Source organism: Cyprinodon variegatus, unplaced genomic scaffold (assembly GCF_000732505.1).
Source record: "Cyprinodon variegatus isolate N-32 unplaced genomic scaffold, C_variegatus-1.0 Scaffold91, whole genome shotgun sequence".
Classification (NCBI taxonomy): domain Eukaryota; kingdom Metazoa; phylum Chordata; class Actinopteri; order Cyprinodontiformes; family Cyprinodontidae; genus Cyprinodon; species Cyprinodon variegatus.
Genome location: NW_015150544.1, coordinates 802,472 through 817,762, shown reverse-complemented (window position 1 = coordinate 817,762; position 15,291 = coordinate 802,472). Strand labels below are relative to the sequence as shown.

Genomic DNA, 15,291 nt, shown 5'->3' with positions numbered 1-15,291 from the left:
CATTCAAACCAGTGGCCTGCTGGAGGTCATTATGTAGGGCTCTGGCAGTGCTCCTCCTACTCCTCCTTGCACAAAGGAGCAGATACCGGTCCTGCTGAACGGTTGTAGACCTTCTACAGCCCTGTCCAGTTCTCCTGGAGTCTCCTGGAATCTCCTCCATGCTCTTGAGATTGTGCTGGGAGACACAGCAAACCTTCTTGCAATGGCACATATTGATGTGCCATCCTGGAGGAGTTGGACTGCCTGTGCAGCCTCTGTAGGGTCCAGGTAGCGCCTCATGCTAACAGTAGTGACAGTGACCCTAGCTGAGAGCAAAACTGGTGAAAAAGAGTCAGAAAAGATAAGGAGGGGAAAAAATGTCAGTGGCCTCCACCTGTAAAATCATTCCTGTTTTGATGGTTGTGTCGTTGTTGCCCCTCTAGTACAACTAGCTGAAACTGATTAACAACCCCCACTGCTACTTACCTGACCAAATCAGTATCCCAGAGGTTTAATTAACTTGATGCTATACTCTGATTACAAAGTATTCCCCTAATTTTTTTGAGTAGTGTACTTTGTAATGGGGCTCATGGACCAGATTAAGAGTACAACAACATTTAACCATTGAACTTCAGGTTTTCTCAATTTAGACCAATCCTGAGAAACAAAAAGAGAGTGTGGTCATATAGCTTACATATCTTACCATTATCCAGCTCATTAGATGAGACCAAAGCTGAACTCTTTGTTGTAGCTGAACCATATTTTGCCCTCAACACAAAGTCTAAAATGCGAAACATGGTAGTGGCAGGATAATGCTGTTGGGATGCTTTAGAACAAACACAGAGGCTGAAGAGATCTAAATTACAAAAGGCTGTTTTCTAATATATGTGATATATGTGTGACCTAAGACTTTATTTACCTTACCTCACCTTTCCTTACCTTACCTTCCTGCACACCAGTTTTGGTTTCAATTGTAAGACAGTGTGACCTGTGATTTGCCTTACGTAAGCTTAGCTTAGTTTACCTCACCTTACCTCACCTCTTTGTAATAAAGACGAACATTTCAAATGTTTCGATACTGCTCAGGGAACACAAATTTTGGTTTCAGTTGGTTTCAACAGTGTGACCTGAGACTTGACTTACCTTACCTTACCTCTTTATGCTTTAAAGTTGTGAACAAGTTAAAGATATTTCAGTCATTTTGTTAAGTTTCTTATGTAACATTGATAGAGCATCAATGTGAAAAATATGCCAATGACCATGCACAAAAAACATTTGCACTGATAAATGGCAGCTGAGGCAAGGAGGGAACTTAAACTAATGCCTGTTGTCTTTATATTTAATGCATGTACAGTTTAATGTAGTTTCTATGATAAAAATCTCAGAAACTCAGTGAACTTTCAACAAATCAAGCTAAACTACCATATACCCCCTGACTTGCCTGTTTATATGAATGGCCTTCGGTAATGGCCGTATATGTTTGCTTTCATGGCTTTTTATCAGCCCAGGGGCTTGTGGCCATTAAAGGTTGCATGGTCACAGTATCTGCTGTGATGCAAAAAAAAAAAAAATCCCCAACTAAGCGTACCTGTGCAAACATCAAGAAAGTGATCCATAAAACATTACTGTGCCGGAAGCTTGTAATGTACAGTCAGTTGGGGAACTCTGGTTCTTTAATCTTTCAGGTTAAGGATACAGTAGATCGATTGTTAAACACTTCTCTTAAAATGTTTGAACTTTCTCCCCAACACCCAGGATTACAGTAGCACTCTCATTTTCCTTGCTTTCTGTTTCCTGTTACTCTCTGTATAGTCCTTTTAGTTATATTCATGCTAATTATAAAAATCATCTTTTTGTTTCAGTAGTTTAATGTAATTTCTACATCCTCTCTTTCAGCTTTATATATGCTCTGGAGAAGTTGTTCACCCTTTAAGTGTTTGTGCTATAATGCAATTCTTTTAGACTTATGTATTACAAATATTTCAAGTTGAGCCTTGCCACAGCAATAATGAGCATATATGTATTTCCCTTTTTTAAACACATTTGCAAATGGAAGTGTTACTGCCCCCGATTTAATAAGAAACAAATTGAAAGAAGTGGAAATGCGCTGCAGCCATTGGACAATCATTTATCCTGTGTGGTTGTGTGCAAATCTGATTAAATTATGACTAACTTATGACTAAATATGATGAGCAAATAACCAGCCTGTTTTTTGATCGAATGCAGCCAATTCGACAGATTTCAGTCTCATATCTGAACTCCAGAGACAAACTTGACACAGAATGATTTTTGTGGTGCTTTATCTGCTGGAAGTAATGCATCATTCAAAATGTATTTCTTTGCATTTCAAGTTGTAAAATTACAAAACAGCTCACAGCTATATACTGCATTTAATGAATTGCAAGCTGGTATTAGCGGTTCTAGACAGGGGTCAACACGGGCCAATGCCCGTGTAGAAGAGGTCCTATAGCTCAATTTATAGAAGCTGCACTGAAAACCAACTTCAAAATTTAAAATATTAAGTAAGTTAATTTCCCTTTAATTAGAGTAGGTGGGTGACACAATGTGCAGATCAAATGAAATGATTTGCATTAAATAAAAATTAAAAATAAGAAAACCCAACTCTATTATCTAATTTCAAGTGCATTATATCTGACAACTATTTAGAAATTACTGTTAGCTTTGAGGTTAGTTCACAATGGTAATCTCCAATGCAATTTCTTTTCATGTCAAGCAACTCAGTGTGAATAGAGAGCCTTCTGGTTAAGCATAGTGTGAGCAGATCATGATCTGTGCAGATTTTTTTCAACTTTCTCTGCACCAGAAACTGAAACAATGCCCCGTATTTCACTGTGTCAGATTATATACATATAGTACAATAAAAACAAAAAAGGCGTGACTTTAAAGAAAAGCCCCACTTCATGACCAGTCTGCTCTTGAGAGAACAGATAGAAGATATAATATAATAAACATAATAAAACATAATAAAATAATATAATAAAAATAAAATGGGAATGTGGGACGGCTGGTTGAAGCAGTGAGAGGTGAGAGTGTTTCGTGAAGCTTGTCAAAGTTTATTATTATTTATCATATATAGGGGAGCGTTATAAGCTGTACTTTTTGTTTTTGTGGTTTGTTACCTTGTTGTTTTTGGATTTTTTTTAGGCCAAAATAGGATCACTATTTTACTTTCTGAGCTCCAATTATGTATAAGGTATTCTGTTTATTGAAATGATGAACTGATTTCATATGTCTGAGTCTGCCCCGATTCTGTGATTATCTGTGGGTCTATCTCTGGCAGAGCTATGCAAACCATTTTGCAGAAAATGATATTCTCACACTGACAATCTTTTATGCTATGATTTTCTGTTGGATAAAATTATTTTCGGTGTGTCCAGGGCGTCATCCATATTAAGATAGGATCTCATTTTTCATCTTTCAGATCAGGGGTCTACAACCTTGACTTTGTGGCTAACTTAAACTAAACATGCAGGGCCTTACACAGGACCCAAAAAACACTGAGGTGAAGAGTCACTTCTAGGTGGGTTCATTGGCGTGCACCCTAGAAAATGTTTTTGATTTGGTTCATTAAATCTGGCCATTTACAGAGTCTTGAGCAAAAGCAACACCATTATGACTTTTGAATAGGCTAGGCAATGCATTTAACTGTTCCTCTTTCCCTGCCAGACACTGTCAGGCATTATACACGTGTAAGCTTGATTTTTATGTAATCTTTCTTTTGAAGCTTCTATGTAAGTTCTTAGAAATGTATCACAAAAGAATTTCCCGTATAATTGAAATAGGTTGCTTCATATTTACTTCAGTTTCTAAAATAGACACCCAAGCCCTATTACATTATTATGTAGATGATAGTGCCTAATCTGTTCCCGCTTGTTAAGGAAAGTTAGCTTTTGAACATATTTCTATTATAATCTTACGAAATACTTCAAGTTACATGCAATAAACATTTGACTTTTAAAACATACAGTTCTGGAGCAGTATCTTCCTTATTTATTATCTGCTCTCCCTCCATCTCTCCCTTCACTTCTTCTATTGCTGCTTACCCCAAAGAGGAGATTGTTTTGACTCAGCCTTTTTCTACATACACTGTTTTCCCTTTAGTAGAATATCAATGCAGTCAATTACTAAAGTGATAGAAATGGAAAAAAAATATGCAATTTCAACATCATATGTCAAGGGGCTTTATTATTTATTTAAAGACATGTTAATATGAAATGAAATTAGTTTTACACGTTCCAGTGCAGCCATTGTCAAAGTATGAAATTGGACAAATTGCTACAAATAAGTTCAAGTATAACAAGATAAAATATGCACATTTAAGCAATTATATAAAATAAATTAATATGGTATATAACATTGCACAGTTGTAATTAAGAATGGGGAATTCTGAAGCTTTTTGATGGAACATTATGGTGACTCTTGAAGTAAGGGCAAGTTACCACTTCTATTGACCGCCATGACTGATAGACTCATTAACGTCATCCATAGCCTGTGTGTGGCAGTTACTAAAGCGACAGTGTGTGTTTATGGTGTGTAGCACATATGCCCAAACCCTCAAGCTTCTCAATATTAAACACCTTGCAATTTTGTAGAAGACCTAATTCATCATCCTACATTCAGTTTCAGTGAAATTTATTTTTAAAGTATATATATATATTAGTGTTGCACTGATACCGATACCAGTATCGGACAGGGGCCCTGATCCAGCACTAAAATGGTGGTATCGGTATCAGCGAGTACCAGCAAATAGGCCACTGATACCATTTTTAGGGCCCAAAGTTTATTCAACTATTGTCATCCATTCCAGGTAGGCAATCAAAATTTCTACTGGATTCACTTTGTATTAGCCTTTTTCCTGCTTCACAAAGGTATTCAGCAGCTTGACACAAAGCCATGGTGGCAATTATTTTACATCCAAATAGTATGCAGTTCTTCATATATACACACACACATCATTTTAAAACAGATGGTATTATTATGGTATCGGTATTGACCGGTACTGCCCAACAAAGTATCAGGTATTGGGGCCAATATATATATATATATATATATATATATATATATATATATATATTGCAAAATAAAAAAATAATGAAAAAAAATAGAGAGAAAATTACCAAGGTGTCCTCAATGGTAGTTACCGCTTGTTTGTTCTGTGCCCCCATAAAAAAATACTGGCCCCACCCTGCCCCCCTGGTAAATTGCTCTAGATCCGCCACTGCAAACTGACTGAAGTATTATGACAATTGCTCATCAGCAACTTTAATCAAAGCTGGGTTTAATTCACCCCTAACATTAAAAAAACAACAACAACAAAAACAATAGAAAGGAATGTCTATATCCTTGCTGAAGTCACGTTGCTGTCTTTAGACTTGATAATTAGGTCTAAAATTGGAGATGTAATGAATGGTATGTTTCAGGATTTTTAAAAATGTGAAAACACTAATCTTATATAAATCAAATTTAAACTGGACTTCTTCTTTTTCCAATTCAATTTGTGTGCATCCACAAAAAAAGAGTCATACATGACCCTGTTATGAAGAGCTTAAGTTTTAACCGTTGCCAGCAGCAGGAGCCTCGTGCAGCGTTCCTCTTTCTCGATCCACAACACCGACACGTGCGGTCCACGGAGGTGAGGCGGTATCCCAGCGTGTACGGGCCAACCAGAAGCAGAGGATACAGCTGATTGGTTACGGTTTCATCCAATCAGAACGCTCTGGCTCCTCGTCCAACCAAACTCTTCCAAGCACGTGCGGCGGCTGTGCGCTTGTCTGGTGTAGGGACTGTTTGTTCGGAGCGGAGCTATCAACAGAGGGAGGAGCCGCAACACTGAAGCACGGAACACAACAGAACGGGACTCAGTTTGTCTCCAGATTGGAAGGAAACGGTTTATTTTCTCAAACATCAACCTCAACTACCCAGTTTCTGGACTCTTCACACAAAAAGGTAAAGACTGAGCACTGTCATTTATATATATCTACATATATGTTCATGTATCTTTTTTGCACCAGTTTTGTTTGTATAAATATAATTATAGTAAGAAAACATCGCTTAAAGAAGTGATTGGTTTATAAATAATGGGTTCAATCTAAAAAATAAAATGCACACCTGTGTTCTCTGTTAATTAAATTGTGTTGGATATATGAGAAAACTCATAGAGAAATGAGAGCTTAGGTTTTGTATGAACAGAGGTGTGTTGTATAAGGGTGTGCGTGTGCATCCGATGGTTTAATTTAGGTGAACTTTCTAGAAAACCCTTTGTAACTCTTGCGTAATTTGCTTCTTACTTCTAATAATTCTCATTTTGGATTAGAAAAAAATTATTTAGCATAGAGTTGATCAGTGGCAGTTATCTTATTTATCTATTGTCTTAGATCTTCCTTATTAAAACTGGATTTAAAACAGTTTTGCCATTTTGAGTCTGTTCAGTTACCAAAATAAATGATAGAAATAACAATAATAAATACTATTTATGCTATTAATGTTGCAGTGATCAAAGAAAATATTTAAGTAGCTGTTTTTGAATTTATTTTCCCCCCATTGGTAAGACTTAATGATCATATTTAGGGTGTCATTAGGGCTGCAACTAATTATTGTTTTACAGATCGATTAGTCTGTTAGATTAGTCGATTAATAAGCCAAAGATAGCCAAAGATTTTTTAAAGAAAACTTTTTACTAAATTGATCCAGGTGAAACTCAAACTTTTCCACTTGCTTTATTTATTTTTATTTTTTTACAAACTTGGTCTAATTAAAATGAATCGATTACTAAATTAGTTGACAATTCTTTCAATAATCGATTTATTATGATAAACCCAATTAATTTTTTCAGCCCTAGTTGTCATGATACAAAAATGTTAAACTCTACTTCCATACCCAGTAAAATATATCCTGTACCATGTGATTAAAAAAATGCAAAATATTTAAAGCAATACAAGCTACATTTCTCAAGATTAAAAAGTTCCCAATCTTTTTCTCAACATGAAATGTGCCTTCTCTGTTAGTTAAATAAGAAAACAAATAACTGTAAAATAAAATAAAAACACAAATATAATACAATTTGATAATATTTTAAAGTTGTTTGAGGTTTTATTCTTTTAATGTGCAAATAATCTATACATTTCCAAATTAAAATGTGCAAACAATACAAATATTTGGTATCAGTACCATGCCAATGCAGCGTTGCCAACCCTACATCAGCTATTCAATTATTTTATAATACAAGAAGTCAGTTATAAATAATTTATGACAGTCCTTCTGACATCGTGCTGCATTATGGTGTTTCATTCCAGTTCTTATTTGTGGTGGATTGTTCCATAGTTTCAATGTGGAACATGTCCAAATTAGTTTTGGACATCACCTAAAATGAAGGTCTTCTTCATAGTGGTCAAACTCTCATCCTCAAGGGCTGCTGTCCTGCAACATTTAAATGGGACTCTGCTTCAACACATTTGAATCACATCCATCGGTCGAAGAATCTGGTCCACATGTGATTCATATGTGTGGGTTGAGGACATATTTGGAGGTAACCCCTCAATAGCTGAATTTTAACTGCACCTATATTATTGAAAATTTGTCTCTTTCTGATGAGCAAGGTTCTCCGTTATGCCTTTTAAAGTATGTTTTCTGTACATGCAGTTTTCTGGGTTTAATTACAGGAACGCTTTTGCAAGATTTTACCAATATTTCTGCAGACATTTCTCTCTATAATGTTTTGGTAATAATTTGCAGCTATTATAAACTAAGGGTCCATCAGAGTTCATCAATCTGATAAGGACTCTTACACCAAAGCAGAAGTGCCTCAGCGGTCGCCATGATCAGTGCTGTCTGAATAGTGTTGGCAGTAAGGGAAGCAGGATGCTATCTAATGTCAATCATTCAGAGTAAGGAACCTCCTGACTTTCCTGTCTGGCACTTAGGAGCTATTCAGATTCAGGCTAATTTACGGTTTTCCTTCAGGTCTTACCTGCCAATTTGGATTTTAAGTTATCCCAGTTTCTTTTTTCGCTCATCTTAGGACTTTAGCACATATAGACACTTATTTACAAACATATTCCTTCTGAAAGGGGATAAAATAAAATGCATAAGTATGACATGCTTATCACTGATCTGAGGTGATTAATGTGGAAAGTTGACTAGATTCAGCTTCTAATCATTTTATTAGCTTGCAGCCTGGAAAGTCTTACCTCATGATTCCAACTTTAGTCCATTGTAGTTTCTTTTACCATGATACGTACAATTGATTCGACTAAACTTGGTCACTCGCGCTTTTACTCTGACAAAAAAAATAAAAAAATAGATAAAAACAATGTTGTGCATCTTCCCTAATGGAGGTCAAACATTTTGATTTAAACAAATAAAAAAGACAAAAACCTCTTTTAACTTACCTAAGTGTATGTAAGTTTAGTCTTAACAGAATAAATAAACGTTAAGAATTCTGTTTTCTTGTCTTCAATTAAAAACAATGCTTTTTTCATTCATTTGATGTATTAGTATTTAATTTTTTTGGAAAGAGGGAGAGTAGTTTGTCAGCCCTGTATAGGATTAAATAAATTCCTGCTGCTAAAATAGAAACTTGCATGCAGTTTGGTCTAAATACAAATAATTTAAACAATTCATACTCGAATGGGTATTTTTTGATGTTCCAATAAAAAAAAAAAAAAATGATGCTTTTCTGGAGTACAAAGGAATGCCACATGATTATTTTTTTTAGCGTACTGCTTCTCAGTATAAGTATTTGATAATATTTTTTATAGTAGTTTTAAATGGCAGGGCAATTCAGAGTGCTTATCATCATACAATAAAACAAATGTGCAACATGTTTATCAGAAATGTTGCAGTTAAAAACTCTTTGTAGCCAAACTAAAAGTGTCTTAACACTGATGGTACTTTATGAGTTCGCTCCCAGTTGGAACCGAACCACTGTGTGATGTCACCAGAGGGTTATAAACTGTCAAAGTTTGTCCTGACTCTGTTCTTTTCATCATTACGTTATATTTGCTCAAACATGGTCAGACATTACTCACAGTTCTGTACAACCTGCAGTGATATTGGTTTCATAATAAGTAAGCATTTGTATGTTGCATAATATGCAGATGAAATCCTTCTGTTTAAGCACTTTAGTGAAGAATAAAGAGTGACTGATCTTTTGAAATATCTTGAAATATATAAAACAAAAATACCTATTGCATTCATTATTTAATCTCCCCCCATTTTGACATTAATTACAAATATGAAGAGGTTAATTAGGAAGCAATGCCCATTTTTTCTCCTACTTTTACATAAGAGTCCTTTTGATGCTTCAGATATACTGAGTTCTAAGGTGGGAAATAAAGGAAAAAGCAGTGGTCTGTAAACTGCTTTAAAGCTTTTTAAAGGGACAAAAAAAAAACAAAAAATGAAAACAAGTAATAAAAAAAAAACGAAGAATAAAATATAGAATTCTTTTTAACAGTAAACATCAAACTTAATTTTCTTGTGTAGCTACTTATAGCTGGTAAAAAAATAATTAATTTTATCTCAAGTTATTACGGTAATAAAAACATGCTTCATGTTAACTTAGTTGTGGTTTCTTAATAATTTAAGCTCCTTGTGTCCTCCTTTTTTTTTAAGGTTTCTTGTACAGATGAAACATAATCTCTCTGTAAAATATTACAAACCTATAAACTCTGAATGCTCTGTGCTTTAATGATTAGCTAACAGTTATTGCATGCTGTAATATTTCTATAAAGATACATTTGCAATACATGGGACATCCCTTTACTTCAGTTCTATATATAGATTTTTTTCCCTCCTTTTTATAAAATAAAATTCCCCTAAAATATGGTGTTAGTTTTTGAGAAGTGACGATTTTGCAGGATAATGAAGGATCGGTTGTTTGGCTGTTGGGTTAGCATTGGGCAGGCATGCATGCAGCACCATCACCACTTTACTGCAGATATGTTTTTGCATGAATTTTGAAATAAAGGTATTGTTTTCTATTAGAACCATATTACGGAAAGCAATAAAATACGTGTTTAAAAAGCTGATTCTAGCTGTTTTTTGCTGTTTTAATGCAGATCATTTCTGTAACTGTAATGATAAACCTAACATGTACTCTCTAACTCTGTCTCCACAGATGAACACATTGAGCAAATCTTCCAAATGGCCATCTTATGATTCCCTTCCCTCCACCTCAAGCTTTCCCCCCAGCGAGAACGAGCAGACCGAGGACGAGGCAGATGTCTTCTCTGAGGGAGAGGGGGACAGCGATTTAAAAAGCCCTCTACATGCAAAGATTCATGACCATCAATCTGAGCTCTACTCTGATGAAGCCAAACATTTGTCTCTTGAAGCAGCTGCACTCAGACCATCATCAGCGACGCCAGGAGATTTGACCTTTGCTAAAAAAGTAAGCATCTCCTCACTGAAACTAGTTCTACCTTCCCAGTGTTTTTTATTTTCATAACACTTGCCTTTACTTTTTTATTAGTGCGCTGATTTGCACAGATATACCCACCCTTTGCTTGAGCTTCTAAAGGGATTAAAAACTGGACGCTTTGAGAAAGGTATGTGGATTAATAAGAAGCTAATATTATTGACTAAAAATAATAAAAACCCAGTTTGTCTGACATTCTGATATATTTTTATAGGCTTAACCAGCTTCCAGCAGAGTGTTGCCATAGACAGATTACAGCGAATTCTTGGAGTCCTACAGAAGCCTGAAATGGGGTAAGAAAAAAATAAAAATAATCTCTTTACAATTGTTGTTGTAGTTGATCATGTTCTCTTTTATTGTACATGTGAAACATTCTGGTTAGTTACACCTATTTAAACATTTAATAAGCCATAAACATGTTATTAATGTCGTTGATTTCTTTGCTGCAGTGAGAAATACCTCCAGAATCTGCTGCAGATAGAAATGCTGCTCAAAATGTGGCTCCCTCAGGAGTCATTCAAGCCTGTGGACAAACCCAAGCAGACCAGCACTCCCACACTCACCTCACACTGGAGGAAAAACCAACTCCACATTCCTGTCAAGGTGACATTTTTGATTCAGCTGCAAAATGAACCACATGTTGCACGAAGCAGATATGAAATGATACTGATTCTGATTTTTTATTTTTTATTTTTTTTTGAGACAGTAAAATCAGAAAAGGGTAGCATGTTTTGTGTTTGCTCTCCTTTTCTCTAATAAAAAAAACCCCCTTTTCAACCCAAGTGGGAAAATAGTCCTTCTAAGTATGAATGAAGCTGACTTTAAATTCAGTTGTTCTTTTTTAAGCTTGACTGTTGTAATAGCATCATGAACACACTAAGACCAAATAAATCAATTCTAACGGTTTGGAGAATAAGGTCATAATTGATGTTCTACTCAAAGGAACTAAATTCAGTTTGTTTTTTTAAGCCAAAATTCAAAACTCTGACATGTGACACGCTTGTCTGATCATACGATTCCCACAATGAAACACGGTGGTGGCATTATCATGTTGGAGGGCTGAAAGGTTTTGCCAAAAATCTAAATTCCATTTTCATTTTAATCTTTGCGCTAACAATTAAATCTTTTTATAACATTGATAGTTTGCTTTTCCAGAGTCCATAGTTGCAGGATTTTACTGGTACTGTTGTGTGGGAAAAGCACCGTCGCTACCCGATCTGTTACGGAAGCATGATCCGTACCATCGGCTCATTTCCGCATGTGCAAGCAGATATTCATCCACGCCGCCATAAATAATGTAATCATGGTTATAAAAATTATAGACTAGTGATAAAACAAAGGCATATACTTTCTCAGGAAATACTCATTATTACCCTTTAACATGTTATAGTTTAATACGGTTTAGGTATNAGCGGATGGTACGGATCGTATTTCCGATACAGATCAGGTAGTGACAAGCATTTACTTCTACCTCTACATAGATCTGTGTGCTAGCGGCTGTTTCATCTTTTCTTCGGTGTGGCGCCAAACCTATTTTAAGCGTATTACCGCCACCTAAAGGTTTGGAGTGAGAAAGTCAGTTCTTTCTCTGGGTTAATGTAAAGTAACTTAGTACCTCTGCGATTTGTAAATTGTCCTTTTGTTAAATTATGATTATACTGCAAATGCAACTAACTGGCCAGCCTACTTGATGGTCTGGGAACAGTATGTGGATGGAACTAACGCCTGGGCGATTCTGGAAGAAAAAATTAAAGATTTTACACTGCAGCAGGGATTTACTTCCCATCTCGAAAAATGCCATCATTACATCTGGGTCTCAGCTACATTCTGTGAGCAACTCAGAATAAATACAAAACTATGTCCATTCTTTTCAGATTTTTATTTGAAAAAAATTTACTTTAATTTCTTAATAATGCAAAACTTAGTCTAATACAGAGAACTATACCTTATATTCACGTTTGTGGTTGTGACAAAATGCCCCCGAAATTCAAAGGCTATCAATAAATTTATAAGACAGAGATTTTGTGCATTAATGACATTATATAAAGTAAACCAGTGTTCTTTAAAGAGAAGAGAGTTTATGTTCAGCCATGTTTAGTCTTGGAAAGTGGTTTATCTGTAGTCCAGTGTTTCATAATTCAAGTATGTTTTTTAATTTCCTATAAGACCTTTGTCACAGTCGTTATATTTGGTTCTATCTTTCCTCTGCAGAAAAGGAAGCTGAGCTGGTCAGACCCAGATGTCACAGCGTCAGTCCCAGCTAAGCAGAGCTGTCGTCAGCATGAAGAACACGAGAGCTGCCTTACTTCTACATGTCTTCCTCTATCGCCTGAAAATCTGACCACGCTAGAGGACAAAACAGCAGAAATGGACAACTGCTCAGAAGGGCAAAGATTTCCAAAAAGGACTAACCCCATAAGCGGGTCTCATTCATGTATCAGGGAGGAACATGAGAACCAGAAACCGACTGAGGATTTTCTCCCCTCTCCTTGCGGCAGCCCTGCTACGCAGGTCTATTCAGTGTCTTCAAGCAACAGTGTTACTGCAATCGACTCACCGTAACTGACCTTGCTATCACATGGAGGGAGCTCAGCTCATCCGTTAGAGTAGACCCGATTACATAACCATAAAGTTTGGCAGGAGGCCATCCTGTGATGCCTGCGAGGCACATTAAACCAGATTAGATGGGAAAGACGCTTATTGACCACCAACCCTCTGGGTTTCTTTTTCTTAAGAGGCCGTTTCATTTTACAAGCCATTGTTTGGAGGAAGGTTATGTTTTTGTATGAAACTAGGTTGAAGAAGTTTGGAAATATTTTATATATTTTTTTGTGTTGAAGCAATTGTCGCTGTTTTTTTTTTGTATTTTCTTTTTTACATAATGGATGGAAGCCTGAAAAGTTGCAGCACATCATTTTAAATAATAAAAAGAAAATAATTATTATTTTTTGTATTCTTATTAGCTCTTGTTAGTAAGAAGGTGATCTCTTGTGCAAAGCTCAGTTAAAAAGAGCTCAGACATATTTGATATTGTGCACTAAAACAGTTTTTTTTTTTTTTTACTGTTTTAAGCTTTTTACAAATTGTAAGGCAGTCTGAAAAGATGGGGTGCAGGAAATCTTCACTGTTGCTAAGCTAGTACTGGTATTAGTTAGAAACACATGATGATATTGGTGACACACAGTTAATGTTTTTAAATCTAATCTACACTGCAGTAATTTCATGAGCCTTAATGTTGATTACTGACCATTTGTGAAGTAAACATTTCATTTAGACTGTGATTTTTAAGATATTTTTAGTCAATAAAAAAAACATTGACAAGAAGAAAGGCACTTTTTGAGCATATCACCTTCTAAAGCCAGTTTGCTTTGTTTTTCTTTGTGACTTGGAGGCACTCAGAAATTAACTTGATCTTCCATTGCCTGTTATCTCCTTCCGACTTCCATTTAATGTATCTCTGGTAGATCTGGTCTTTTTTGCAGACATTTTCCCCTCTCTACTTTCTTAATTTTTTTTTATTTTCTAAATAAATTAAGCCCAAAATGATGTAAAGATGTAAGGCTTCTACCAAGATCTGCCAAAGACACATCCGAAATGTCTTAAAATGATGACACAAATATAAATTAGACATGCTTAACCTTTAATGGTAAAAGGTGAAATAATAAAATAAAGGTGAGCAAAATAAAAATTCTGCCTATTGCACTCATATGTAGTGAGTGTGCCAATGTCTTGATTTTGTTGGAATAATTTTTCATTAGAGATTTGTATCTTTCTGTAAAAGTTAAATATATCTAAGCCTGTCTGCACCTGAATTTATTTATCTGCACTTTGGATGAAAATGAGGAAATGTTACACATCTGTGAACCACAAAAACATTATGTTATTTATAAAAAATTTACTTGATATTTTCATTTCCATCGCCTGATTCATGTTGCACCTTAGATCGGAGCTTCAGAGGTACTTGAATGAGAGATATGTGGAAATGTACAGGAAAACATTTGAGGAATAAATGTGTTATATGTTTTAAAACAACATGAGTTGGTAGAAACCACCTGCTGTGCCTCCATTTAAACAGATTTATCCCTCTGATATGCTTTTATAGGTTTGGCAACACTGTTCAAGTGCAATCAGAGAGATTACAATGAAAGAAGTGAACCATTTCCATTCGTGAACTCATTGTTTTTTATCTTTTGATATCAGTTTAATCTTTTACCACTATACTTTCCTCAGGTTTCATTCATGTTGAATGACGTCTCATCTCTGATGGTTTGTCATCAGTCAGCCTTACATATAAACCACAAAACTAGCAATGTATTTGTCTTTTAAATTATACAACAAAGAAAAGTCAAATGAATCATTTGAAAAATGAATAAAAAATATTTCAAAACGATTGTGCTTTTTGTGGAGGTTTTTCTTAGACTTTGCTTCTAAAGATGAAATAGTAAAAAATAGTTCTTTGTTTCTTATAAATTATACTTCTATTTATAGTGACTGCTTGATGAAAGCATTTTTGTACATATTAAAGACTAAAAAAGAAATTTAAATCAGTTTTTTCATTTTTTTTTATCACATCCAGTGTATGAGAAGCTATTGGCAGGTAGTCTTTTAAAAGTATTTTATCTTATTTTTTAACGTTAAAGCTACAATTATTTCCCCCCTAGTTTTATGTTGATTATTTAATGCTGTGGTACACTACTGCAAACAAACTTATTTTTTAAGTTATCAGGAATGTGGAACAATGTTTTATTCTTTTTATGCTTTTTACAAAAGGTGTACATTCATTTTTCACTCTCTTCACTTACCTTGTTTCAATTATAACTGATATTATTCAGTAATTCACACTTTTTCAAATCAATACATGGGCCAACAGGGAC

General features: G+C 35.2%; 1 protein-coding gene across 1 annotated transcript; it reads left to right on the top strand.

The window, feature by feature from the left end:
* The first annotated feature begins 5,819 nt into the window (after positions 1-5,819).
* Positions 5,820-14,763, top strand: LOC107084042 (circadian-associated transcriptional repressor-like). Its single transcript, XM_015373683.1, has 6 exons — positions 5,820-5,946; positions 10,118-10,390; positions 10,472-10,547; positions 10,632-10,710; positions 10,867-11,020; positions 12,629-14,763. The coding sequence occupies exons 2-6, from the start codon at positions 10,118-10,120 to the stop codon at positions 12,977-12,979; spliced, it is 933 nt and encodes a 310-aa protein (XP_015229169.1). The 5' UTR covers positions 5,820-5,946; the 3' UTR covers positions 12,980-14,763.
* Positions 14,764-15,291: the final 528 nt, after the last annotated feature.